This window comes from Lygodium microphyllum, chromosome 1 (assembly GCF_053477565.2).
Source record: "Lygodium microphyllum isolate KBCC chromosome 1, Lygodium_microphyllum_v1.1.10, whole genome shotgun sequence".
Lineage (NCBI taxonomy): Eukaryota > Viridiplantae > Streptophyta > Polypodiopsida > Schizaeales > Lygodiaceae > Lygodium > Lygodium microphyllum.
This window is the reverse complement of record NC_141135.1, coordinates 36,108,208-36,121,653: the sequence shown is the minus strand read 5'-3', so window position 1 is coordinate 36,121,653 and position 13,446 is coordinate 36,108,208. Positions and strand designations below refer to the sequence as shown.

The following is a 13,446-nucleotide window of genomic DNA, read 5'->3' as shown; positions in this document are numbered from 1 at the left end:
TCCATGTTAGACCGACCCATGTGGGACATCCTAGGATGAACACTCCAGGAGCAGTTCCACACCGCAATGGGAGTACCTCTAGACTGTATCCAATCTAGATATCATTTTGTACCCACTCAATTTAGTTCAATATAGCATAAACGTTAGCTTCACTGGGACTTTTGAAATCTCCCAGACATTTTGTATACAACGTTTTGCTCTCATAGGCCAACTTGGCCTGTTGTAGACGTTAATATACCTCTCTCTCTCTCTCTCTCTCTCTCTCTCTCTCTCTCTCTCTCTCTCTCTCTCTCTCTCTCTCTCTCAAGCGTACTCTTATTTGTATGATCCTTGGTGTATGATGTATGCACTCTCGTCTATGTACTTGTAACTTGTAGGTAAGAGTAGCGCACGTTTAGTATGTGGCATGAGGTTTTGGCATGTTACCCTTAAATATTCATCTTATATACTTTAATAGCATTGCTATTTAGACTTTGAACATCCATTCTATTATCTTTAGTCCAAAATAATCAAGTTATTTTTTTTCTTACTAATATCGTACGATAACTTATAAAATCTTAAGGTACCATTTTGTCATACCGTACCGTATCGTACCTTTCATACCTAACAACTATGAATACAATGTAACTTCACAGCAACAATGGAATGTGTTTGACGGACTAGATTGTTGGCTGATCTACATCTACCATTGGAGGGTCCTACACCAATTCTTTTTGACAATCAAAGAAATTGCAATAGCACCTAATCTCGTGTTTCATGCTCACATGAAACACATTGAGGTGCATTACCATTATGTCAAAGAGAGATGCTAAACAGAAGGAGAGAGCAGCTTGTACTTCATGTATGTATCCTTGTACTTCATGACATTGGCACTGCAAGGGGGTGTTAGAATGTGGTAATTTTGGGCAGTGCCCAATGTATTTCTTGTGGTGGGACACATCTTCAAGTGTCAATGTAGTGTGTGTACATAGTGTCTTTAGAGATTAAGTTAGCCTAACTCTAGGTTGGAGGAAGGCGGGTTAGGTTAACCCATGACCTAAACTAGGTTGTACTTTCACTCTTTTAGATCAGTTCAGCAAGTACACTATACTCTCTTGCTACAGGTCACTCACTGTCACTGTCTTGTTTCTCTCTCCTCCATTGCTGGTCCTGTTTTCTCACATATAAAAGTGATACAGACCCATCACTTGCCAAAGATGCAAAAAGTATTAACTCCCCAGACTATCCTCTTACTTGAATGTTCACATGCACTTGTCCCTTGAGTCATAACATAGTCTCAATTGTACCATGAAAGGCCAGCCTCAGATTTCCCCTCGCTACCTTTGAGGTGTAGGGCAGTCGTATATGCAGTGTGTGTGTGTGTCTCTTATGTGAGTGCTTTATCATTTTTCAATATTCTCTTTTTTTAATTTGGAATGTGTAAAACTTTTTGAGCATGCTAGATTAAGGCTTTTAGTGCTGACCAGGTAAAAAGAGGTCATTGTCTGCGCTTTGCGATTCTAAATCATATGTGCTGTTCATGAGCAATCATTTTCTATTATAAATCTTGTACTAAGAATCCATGCAAAATCAAGTCCTTAATGATGGGCTAGGATCTGGTAGATCCCTATGTTTACTTCCACATATTGGAGGACTTCGTTTGTATTGCATTTTTACATAAGTGATATCCATCAGTGAAGTGTTTTCTAATAGAATTATATTTTCTTGTAAACAAAACCCTATTCTTGAATGGGCCATTGCTAAAATCTCATGAACTGATCCTATGTCCTATAACATAAGTTAGCAACAATATTACAACTAAAGGACTCAATGTGCTGACTGAAGCATGTCTGAGAGAACATGGGTTCTCTACATCTCAAACTGCAGAAGTTGGAACTAAATCTCTAAAAGTCATTCTTGGAAAGCTTTAAATAGCAGCATTGATGGAATTCAACAAAACTGAGGAAGCTAACTCTGTTGAAACTGGTCGAAACCTGTCAAAATGGTCACTGTGCTCGGACTCTATCGAGTAAATCTTTCAGATAGTATATACAGGTAACAGTTTGCCTGAACATGTACAAGCCCAACATTGGGGTTTGCCATGGAAGTAATGTGCTAATCAAGAGAACCTGTTATATGGAGGTCAAACTGTCCATGGCTCTCAATGCAGAGCCATACCCTAAGGCTACCACTCTACAGTCTCATTGTACAACAGCCCAAACAAAGTCGGAGCATCAAAATGACCACAAAAAACCTGATTGTCATAAATTGCATACTGCATGGCATTCATTGTACACTATGCTAACAGAGAATAATATCCTGCCAAAATGCTTTCAAAAGTGCAATAACAAAACAATTCATGTTCTGCAGTGGAAGTATAGATCTCCTAATCATGCCACCACCAAGAGACAACAAGCTTTCGTAAAAAAGGCATTTTCTTTTTCATTAGATCCAAAAGCTGTTTTGGACCTTAGGGAGCAAAGCAGTTCCTTTTTCGAAACAAGAACAAATTGAAAGCATTATTGCAACAACAAAGCAATAAGTCAAGGTCTACATTTTTATTCACTCACAACAACTCATACCCTTGAGGGATGTCCAATCTCGGTGTAAGCAGACTTGACGCGTGGTCCTCTAACTTCTCTATTCAATTCTTTTTGTAAGGGTTCAAGATTCTCAATAATCACCTGTCAAAGAGACAAAAGAATGGAAACTTTGGAGTGTCCAAGCTAGCTTCTCCCTCGTTAGAGTGGAGCACTCTATCAATAGGACTAAAAATTAGCATGAGTGCTCAATGTTTCAATTTTGGAACATAATTTTTAACACCTATTAGATACAAGAAAGACATAGGAGATCAAGCAAGAACAATCCTAGGCACCTCTAGTCCTGATACTCCAGGACTCTTACCTAATGGCCCAAAACACTCTCAAAACAAATTGTGATGTCTCCCTCTACTCTCATAGTAGATGATGCAATGGCATATGCAATGCTCCTCTAACCGATTGGTGTCCACAAGCATGATACCCTCGTATTGCCTTATCTTTGTCCATAGCTAATATGATCGAGTATGGATGTGCCCAATGGTGCATCAAAGAATATGTGACAAGTGTGTATCCATGTATGATGGCATGTGACAAATCCATTGTCCTATGGAAGTGAGTTAAGTGCTTACCTTTGGCATTATTAAGTTGTACCGTGACAGCCTTAAGCAAAGTGTGCAGTGTGGGTGACATTGGCAAAAGTTGTGTAGAGTTACACTAGACAAGCAATTATGGGTGCTTGGTGTTAGTTTGGGTCTAGGCAATTAGTTGGGCCATTACAATATTGAATGGTGACATTGGGGACTAGGCATTAATTAATTAATCCTAGTCCTAGGCCAATTTATGTTCTGGACAGCTAAATGTTTCTATGTGGGTTAGCACATTAATGATGAATGAGCACCATCGTCCTTTTAACGGTGAATGGGCACCAACGTCCTTTGTCCCTACCCAATAACACGCTTGTGCCCATTCACCTTTAATGTGCTAACCCCCATGGAATATTTAATTATCCAGACGTTAATTGGCCTAGAACTAAGATTAATCATTTCTTTGTCCATGCCCAATAACACACTAGTGCTCATACACCTTTAATGTGCTAACCCCCATGGAACATTTAATTACCTCACACATTAATTGGCTTAGCACTAGCATTAATTAATTTAAATTAATTATTGATTTGTCCATGTCCAATCACTCATTGGTGCCCATTCACCTTAATGTCCTAACCCCCATGGAACATTTGATTGTCCCAAATACTAATTGTCCTAGAAATAGCATTAATTAGTTAATTAGTCCCAAGTCCCCAATGTCAACACTAAACATTTTCAGGGCCCAATTAATGGCCTAAACCCAAACTGACACCAATCACCCGCTAGTACTACCTGTCCAGCATAACTTTACACAGCTTTCGCCAATGTCACCCATTAATCACTTGGAATACTTTGCTATCACCAAGGATTGAATATGTACAGTCAACATTTTTTGTAAACAATCACAGTAATCACTCTAATTAAAGCCTACCTAGCTTTCCCATTTTCTTGGTGGAACCGCAGAGCTTTTTAGTTTTTTTGTCGGACTTTCTTAAAAAATAATTTAATCATCCTATATGCCTAATTTAAAGCAAGACAAGAAATGGTACAGTAATGCAATCACAAACACATATATACATAATGCAAATGTGCATATATTCACCAGAATAACATGTGCATATATGCACATGTGCGTAATCAAACATAAGCACAAAATCAAGTAACATAGCATATGATCAAACAATGAATTTAAAGGAGATAAACACATACATAATGTCAATAGATATAAGTACAAGCATGTGTACCACATGTGCACATACACATACACATATGCATGTATATACGTATGTATATATGTATGCACACACACGCGCGTGCGCGCACCTACACATATACATGAATATATATCAACACATATGCATGCTCACATGTGTGTGGTTGTATATTTGTATGTATACATAAAACTTTGCTTTGATACAAGAACTACATACACATGTCCTCAATTATATCGACAATCTCTTTACTTGGTCAAGAAATTTATTTGAACAACTATAAAGGCAATACACCATCACATGACCCTTGAAATTTGGTTAGATAGCCTTTTCCTATACAAAACAATACCTTGGTTAAATTTAACACAAACCGAACAATCATGACTGATCTTACCCGATGAAGGATAGCATAGTCCAATCAACATATTTAGAAAATTAAACAATCATAAACTAATATTACCCGATGAAGGACAACATAGTCCAATCAACACATACAACCATATTCTACACATGAACTAACATTGCTCAAGTTGAGGTGCTAGTCTAATAACTATGCAATTTCATTATCATTCTCACATAGTGGATGTGATCTCCCAACACTGTTCTCTCTTGTTGTTCACTTGTTCACTGTGAATATGTGTAAGTGTATATGTACTACTGAATCCTAACCTAATAGTGGTATCAGAGCCATACCTCTTTTCAACCGCCACCATTCAACTTGTGAACCACCAATGCCACTACCGCTATGAAGCCTTACACTTCGCTACTCTCAGGTATACAGGTTGCTGCTCTAGTCGGGCTGAATATTTCTTTCAGTTCTGCCCTTCAGTCCACGCAATTTGCTCACAACAAAAGCTCACTCTTCCCTACCCTACCGCACAGTTTGTCCAACAACGCACTTCACACTAAACAGTCCCATGGTATCAATCACTTACCACCCATCACATCTACTACCGCCTATTGCCTATCAAATTTCTCATGCAAATTGACCCAAAAATTGGGGCTCTCGCACAATCATCAAATGGCAAATCAGCTTCTTCCACGGATTCTTCAATCACCAAGGATAAGGATGCTAAAAGAGATTAAATTATTGCAAGAAAAAGGGGCATGTTATTGAGGAATGCAAAAAGCAAATGGCAAGTGAAAAAAGGAAGCAAGTGGGCATGACCGTTCCCTAAAATTCGGCAAGTCAAAACAAAGCAACAACAGTTGATTTAGCAAGTTTGGACAATCTTATGTTTTTGTTGTGCATTGTTCATACAATCCTTCTTTTCTTGCACATGGCTTATCAGTGGCTAAAACAGTACTACATGGTTGTGACTAGTTTGCATCATATGCAAATGCACAAAAGGGGAGGATCAATTGTATGTATAAATAATGCTTCATATGCAATCCAAGGCATTGGACAAATTCCCATTCTTGCAAAAGATGGGATAACTATCATGCTTTAAAAGGTTTCATATGTGCCTAGCATTAAAAAAACTTGCTTTCCATTTCATCCATTGCATGTGCTGGTTTTGTGGTTAAATTCCACACGGATGACTCTAGTGATGGGGATGCCCTCATTGTCACTGGCACTTAGTACAATGGTCTATATCAGCTTCATCTATATGAGAGGAGAACATCAACGAATACATTACATGCCACCATTATGGATGACACAAAGTTATGGCATGCTCAATTTGGTCATCTTAATTATGGCACTTTATTTCGCTTGAGAATCAAGAATATGGTGCTTTATCTCCTCTGTTGAAAGCACCTACTCATAACGTATGTGAAAGTTGTATACTTGGCCTAATGTATCATGCTTCATTTCCCAAAAGTACATCTATACGTGCTGATCAAAAATTACAGCTTGTGCATATTGATGTTTGTGGATCCACGCGTGTCAAATCCATCAAAGATACTTGTATTTTGTTACCTTCACTGACGACATGACCTATCATTATTGGGCATATGCTTTTAAGGCACAAATCAAAAGTGTTTGCATCTTTTAAAACCTTCTTCGCCTTGGCTCAAAATGGCAATGGATGCACAATGATTACACTCCATATAGATTGAGAGGAATACATGTCATGAGAGTTTCTAAGTTTTTTGGGTGAAAGGGGCATTAAACATCAATGTGTTGCACCTTGCAAACCTCAACAAAACTGTGTGGCTGAAATAAAGAATCGGACTTTGATGGACATTACACGTTGTATGCTTTCATACAGTTGCCCCCAAAATTTTGTCTTAATGCTATTATGTGTGTAGCATGTGTGCCAAATCACCGCCCACTAAAGCATTTGACTAAATGTACACCTTATGAGGCTTGGAATTGCCAAATACCAATGGTGTTACACATTCATGTCTTATGTTATTTGGCATATGCTTTGATGCCACAACCACAAAGACATAAATAGCAAGACAAGATTGTCAAATGCATTTTCACTGGTTACAATGCAAAAAGTACATGGTACCGCTTGTACCAACTCTCCACAAAATATATTTTTGGTGGCAGGGATATACTATTAGGTGAACTTACTGGTCAACCCTTCACGGACTACAAAACTCGGCCCAATGTGAGGCGTATGGACATGTTGACAATTTGTTGCCATTGTTTTAGCAAAGTGCACACGATTTTGGTCAATTTCAGCAACCTATAGGGGTTGTTGGTATATGGGGATTATGTGACTTGAATAATGGTAAGCGTGCTATAGACACAAAGTGGGTTTACAAATTGAAATGCACATCTAATGGTAGCATTGATCACTAAGAGGCACATCTTGTTGCCAAAGCGTAGGCCGAACAACATGGGATTAACTATGATGAGACATTTGCACCCACTTCATGTATGACCACCATTTGCAGTATCATTGCTTTGGCTGCCCATTTTGATTGTCTGCAAAGTTGGAGATAACCCTTTGATTCCCATTCTTTACGTGGATGATATGTTGTTGACTAGACCTCATGAGACACATATAGCAATCTTAAAGGCTGAATTGTTGCATGCTTTTGATGTCTGAGATCTTGGCCACTTGCATTACTGTCTTTGCATACAACTTCCTAAAGTTAAGGCGGGCATTATTTTGCGACATTTTATGTACATTGGGCAGCTCCGTGAGCGTTTTCAGATACAAGACTGCAAACCTATCTCTACTCCAATTGAGACAACCCACAAGTTTAGACTTAGGGATGCGGGACATCCACTTGATGCTTCTCTTTCTCCGTAAGTTGTTGGCTGTCTATTGTATTTATGTAACACACGGACATATATTCAGTTCCGGGTCTCTCGGTTGGCACGCTTTACACACATCCCTGGTGCTACACATTGGCAGATTACTATTGTATAGTCAGTACTATTGTATAGATAGGCATTGGCAGGTTACTATTGTATAGTTGGTACTCTAAGAAACAATTACGCATTTCCTATTTATCAAGTCGGCAAAGCTCGATGCAGTCTACAATTAATTTCCAACTTCATCGAGCAGTTGGGCACATTTCGTAGGCTGTGCATCATGAAGGCTAAACTTCAAACCTGTCTCAATAAGAGTAGCAATAGGCTTGCAATCTTCAAGACCAAATCTTTGCACAGATGTCTCAATACACTTTGTTTGACACAAACCAATACCTCCACCACACTACTTCAACTGAATGCCCAAATAATGATACAATAGGCCCAAATCTGACATGTCAAAAGCTGAATTCAACTCAGCCTTAAAATCAGCAATATCTGTCTCATTTCAACTAGTGCATGGGCTACGCATAAACTTGCTCATCTGTGAGACTGCAAATTGAATGTCACGCCTCATAATGCATACATAAATCAAGCATCCCACAGCTTATTGATAGAGCAAGTCATGAAAACTATCTCTGGCATCATGAAGGCTAAACTTCAAGCTTGTCTCCATAGGAGTAGCAATAGGCTTGCAATCTTCAAGATCAGACCTCTGCACTGATGTCTCAATACACTTTGTTTGACACAAAGCAATACCTCCACCACACTACTTGAATTGAATGCCCAAATATTGATGCAAGAGGCCCAAATCTGACATGTCAAAAGCTGAATTCAACTCAGCCTTAAAATCAGCAATATCTATCTCATTTCAATCAGTGAGCAGCATGTCATCGACATAAACCACAATCATCCTTGGCATGTCACCCTCGTGTCTAACATATAAGGTGCTCTCAGTTGGACTAGTTTGAAAACCATGTACCAAGCCCCACGTTCCTGCTTCACACCATAATGCGTTTTTCAATCTGCACACTTTGATTTCTTGCCCCTTTTGCCTAAAATCACGAGGCTGAAAAACATATATTTCCTCACATAAAGCATCATTTAGAAATGCAGTTTTGATATCCAACTTAATTACATTCCAACCATTATGAGCTGTAACCCATAGATACTACAAATAGTTGTCATAAGGCAAGTAGTAGAAAAGGTCTCATTTAAATCAATGCCCTTCTGTTGAGCGTAACCGTTTGCTATAAGTCTAGCTTTGTATCGATCAATACTATCATCTAGTTTGCACTTTAACTTGTAAACCCACTTCGTGCCAATGGCCCTCTTGCCAATGGGCAAATCACATAAGAATCAAGTACCATTTCTAACAATAGCATCATACACAGATTCCATAGCAGCCATTCAACTTTCACGAAATACAAGTAGTTGCAAAATATGTTTGCATTGGACCACAAGCATTGATGTGTATAAAATGTAGTTTGCGAACAATTCTCATTAAACCATCTTTTGGAAATAAAGAACACTATATATGCTAATTATGCAACCTTCACAAATGTGTTTTCTAGGTGCCTCAAGACTAGGCAATGAAGACACCGTTGCAAGAGTTACATTGCTCAACCCCGTCACGTCGTACGCTACCCACCTACCCCGTCTGTTCGTCGCGATCAGTGGATTCACGCCATCGCTTGGGCCTCATCGCCATCGCCATTCCCCCCCGCCTGGGCCACCGCCATTGCCTGTGCCCCATCCCCCTCACCATCGCTACCGCCTGGCTTTTCCGCGCCGCAAGATCTGCCCTGCAACCCCCCGCCCCCCCCCCCCCCCGCACCTGTCTTGCCCGTCAGAGCACCCCCCCCCGCACCTGTCTTGCCCGTCAGAGCACCCCCCCCCCCCCCCCCCGTTTTTTCCCCCCTTTGGCCGCTACCCCCGCCCCTGCCTATCTTTTCCCCCCTCCACCCCCCACGCACTGCCTCACCTAGAGGCCAGGCCCTTAATCAGTCTGTCACACCACCACCATCGATCACAGAAATCTCCCCCTCTCCCCCTTCTTCGCCATCGACACCTCCCCACCCCCCTCCTCCGATTGCTCCCTCCCCCTGCAGCAACTCCCCCTCCAGTAGCACAGCACCGTGATAAGTAGGTTCTCCCAAAAGGGACGTGCAATGGAAACCTATGGTCAGATGCCACCGCACTCAGCGAGTGCCCCCCAATCAAACACCTTGTGCGTAGTCCTCTCTGAGGAGCAGCTCTTAGCTGTCCGAGCTAAGGAACTAGAGCTAATGGAAATAGCGATTTATGGTCAGGTACTAGGGCATTCCCTAGCCAGGGCCCAGCTTCAGGATTGGCTTCACTCCACGCTGCGCATTGGCACAGTGTAGATCGTGGAGGCAGTCCTATTGGGCCAAAAGACCCTCATGGTCCGGCTCAGCTCGGCAGACGCAGCTCGCGAGTTACTCGCCAATTCACCATATGCCTCCACAAAGGGGATCATATACATGGTCCCTTGGTACAGTGGCTTTATGGTAGAGGCGTTTGCACTCCTCAACAGGTTTCTTCGGCACCCGATCACCCTTCTTTTCCCCGGCATGGCGATTGAGTATCGCCAGTTGGTGGAAGACTTTGGACGACTCTTCAGCACTTTCCTTCCCGCATCTTTCGCAAACGCAGTGACAGCACTAAGAGTCCCAAAGGTACGGGTGGCAGTGAAAGAGATCAAGAATATCCCACAACTCCTAGAGATTGACGCAGGCGGGCACTCCTTTAGGCAGCAAGTAATTGTGAGTGGGCAACCAGGACAATGCCTGCGCTGCCACGATTTTGGACATCAAGCAGCAGTCTATACGCGTTTCGGAGCCAAGGCGGCTCCGCCCACAGGTCCGCAAATGGACACTGATGGCTTCACACGGGTCTAGAGACGACAGTGAGGGAGACAACAAGGGGGGGCGCAACTAGCTCCTCAGTCCCAGCCTCGTCAGCAGGGTGTTGGCGGGCGAGCAACCCCCTCTTGGCAGAGCACTCCACAACCCCCCCCTCTATCAATCCCACCCGACAGGACCGCAGCTCCCCACATTCTCCACGCACGCCACAGTCTGCCTTGCCTAAGTTCCCACAGGCCCCTCACCTACCCTCCCCCCCACACCCACCATGCAGCTCCATCCATCCCACCATCCCTCGATCCTCCTCCCCCCCCCCCCCACCCCCCCCCCCCTACCGAGCACCCCCCCTCATCCGCACCCAACTCAAGTGAGCCCCCCCAGACCCACCCCCCCTCTTCCCATAAGAGATGATGAGCCACAGACACCTACCTTCTCCGCGCACCAACAGTCTTCCCCATCCCATATAGCCACCAGCTCATCCGCCCCTACCACTCGCCACACTTTCTCGAGACAAGAACAACTGTTGCCACAAAAGTTATTCCGCATTGGTCCATGGTCCTACCTGCGAGTTGCGGAGCGCAGAGAGTTCCCAATACCTCCAGAGGTGGGGGATTTTCGTAGTTCATAAGTCAAGGAGGGGCAAGGTCCATCTACTAGCACCACCGGATGGACCAAACTACGCCTTTTTTCTCCAGTCCTCTCACCCAGGGGAGTGGACGACTACATAGATTGAGAAGGAGTTGAAGAGTCACGTGGCGGATCACATCTCCTAGTGGATGGGAGAGGAAGGATTAGCACTCTTTATACAACAGTGGCTAGGTTGCACAATGGACATCACCTGGTGGGCTGGTGCCGAGGTCCCACACTTGAGCATTATCTTTCGAGCCCCTCCACAGTGGAGAGTTCTGAGGGACGTGATCGAGTGGCCCCCGGCACAGGCGGCCCGTTTCTACCAGTATACAGAGTTGCAATTCTCAGCATGGCTCAAAGATGCATTGATAGTACCACCTAGAGCATCTATCACCCCTATGGTCCGACCAAGGCCCACCATGGGGGTATGGAGTTCACCATCCAAACAGGCGGCAAAGCGCACCTGCATGGCTCACAGTCTCTCCTCCTCATCAGTAGCATCCACACTGAACAGATTCATGTTTGATCAATCACAGGTTTCCCCATGAGCTTACATATTGCATCCTGGAATGTGAATAGTCTCCACTACGGTGGGGCACGTGGTTCTAGAAAGTTAATTGTTCGACAGGAGTTGCAGCCTGCCCTTTCCGGACGGATCAACATTCTGCTTCTACAGGAGCAGAAGCTCACCCACACCAAGGCTCAACGGGTTCAAAAGGTACTTTCGGGCAACTTGCACACTTATTGGGAGCACGCCATAGGTGCCCACGACAGGAGTGGAGGCGTATGCACCTCTATTGTCCCGAATCTCATCACCTGTATACGAGATCACGGGACGATAATGGCAAGAAGGATTCTATGGATCAGATTGGATATTGGGGACTCCTGTATTCAAGTCCTCAATATCTATGCCCCTACGGAGGTTAGGGCACGCAGCAGGTTCTGGGTAGAGATCACAACTGGACTCCCAAGGGTGGCCTCCTGGATTGTTGGAGCAGATTTCAACAACCTGGAGGCCTTGGAGGACCAGTAGGGCAGAGGCAAAAACTACCAGGGCATGGCTGGGGAGGAGCAGGAGGCATGGGAGGACTTTTTGCTTGCAATTGGAGCACGTGATGCCTAGAAAGACCCTGCCTTCCACAAAAGGGAGAGGTCGTTGGACTTCTCCTGGGGATACAGGCGGCTAGCTGGAGTCCTACTGGAGCGGTTGGACAGGTTTTATGTGGGAGAGTGGGGAGGCTTTCGTGGAGGCCAGATTGAGCAGTTGGCAGGTACCACGTTATCCGATCATTGCCCGATTCTTCTGACACTTCACCCCCCAGCATCCACCCTAGACACACGATCATGTCGGATCCCTGACTCGATCTATAGGAGGGAGGAGGTGACGAGACAGATAGAGCGGATTTGGACCGGAGAGTGGGACAGGAGGGATTGGATAGTAGACGAGGTTGCAGAGGTCCTAGCTGAGTCAAGCAGAATATGCCAAGAGGCAGCCATACAGGCCAGGCAGCAGTGCTGGGAGGAGGAGAGAGCACTGTGGCGGGACCTTGCAGCCAAGCAGAGATTATTGTGGGAGGCACCAAGGGATCACACCCCACGCACAGAAGGTGTGCGCGCGTGCAGCCATTGCTGGCCTAGAGAACAGACGCTCGGTGTTCTCTTTCAGGATGTGCAAGAAATTCTTCCAGGTGCACCATCTCGCACCGCAGGAGAGCAAATACGCAACCTTCAGGATCAGAATGGGAGGACCCGTTCTAGCCCAGATGAGGTGATGGAGATTGCCACCGACTACTACACGCGCCTTTTCCAACAGGAGACAGCTTCAGCTAGAGGACACAGATGCGGACAGCAAGTATGGGATCACATCCCATCCCTCGTCACAGAGGAGATGGGACACTCCCTCCTAGCCCCCTTCACAAAGAAGGAACTAGAGGAGGCTTTCCATACACACGATGGGTAGAAATGCCCGAGGGAGGATGGCCTCTCTAAGGCCTTCTTCACTACCTACTGGGAAGTAGTGAAGGATCCCCTACTGAGGGCTTTCCAGGAGATCTTCACCTCAGGACAGATGCCACGGAGTCTCTCGACAAGCCTTATCAGTCTTCTCCCCAAAGGGGGAGACCGGTTGGAGCTATCCCATTGGAAACTGATCACCTTATTGTCAGTGGCCTGTTAGCCACTGGCAAAGATGATTGGTCGACTATGCCCCATGCTTCCAAATATCATTCATGATACACAAAGAGACTTTGTCCAGGATAGGAGCATCCTAGACAATGTATTAACCTTCTTTGAGGTGACAGAGTGGGCTCAGCACAGTGGGCGGAAATTGACACTACTACTCATGGATTTTGAGAAAGCTTATGACAGGGTGGACTCGGACTTCCTAGAGGGCACCATGGT

The 13,446-nt window shown here is 44.2% G+C and overlaps 1 protein-coding gene across 3 annotated transcripts in view; it reads right to left on the bottom strand.

Annotated features, from left to right (window-relative positions):
* Positions 1 to 13,446, bottom strand: part of EDD1 (glycine-tRNA ligase) — a 218,578-nt gene that overhangs the window by 82,650 nt on the left and 122,482 nt on the right. For all 3 annotated transcript variants that reach the window (XR_015690444.1, XM_087675465.1, XM_087675475.1), the window contains exon 15: positions 2,562 to 2,663. Coding sequence is in view for 2 of the 3 variants with exons in the window: in XM_087675465.1 (XP_087531591.1) it covers positions 2,562 to 2,663 (102 nt within the window). In the remaining variant the exon portion in view is untranslated. The remainder of the gene's footprint in view (positions 1 to 2,561; positions 2,664 to 13,446) is intronic.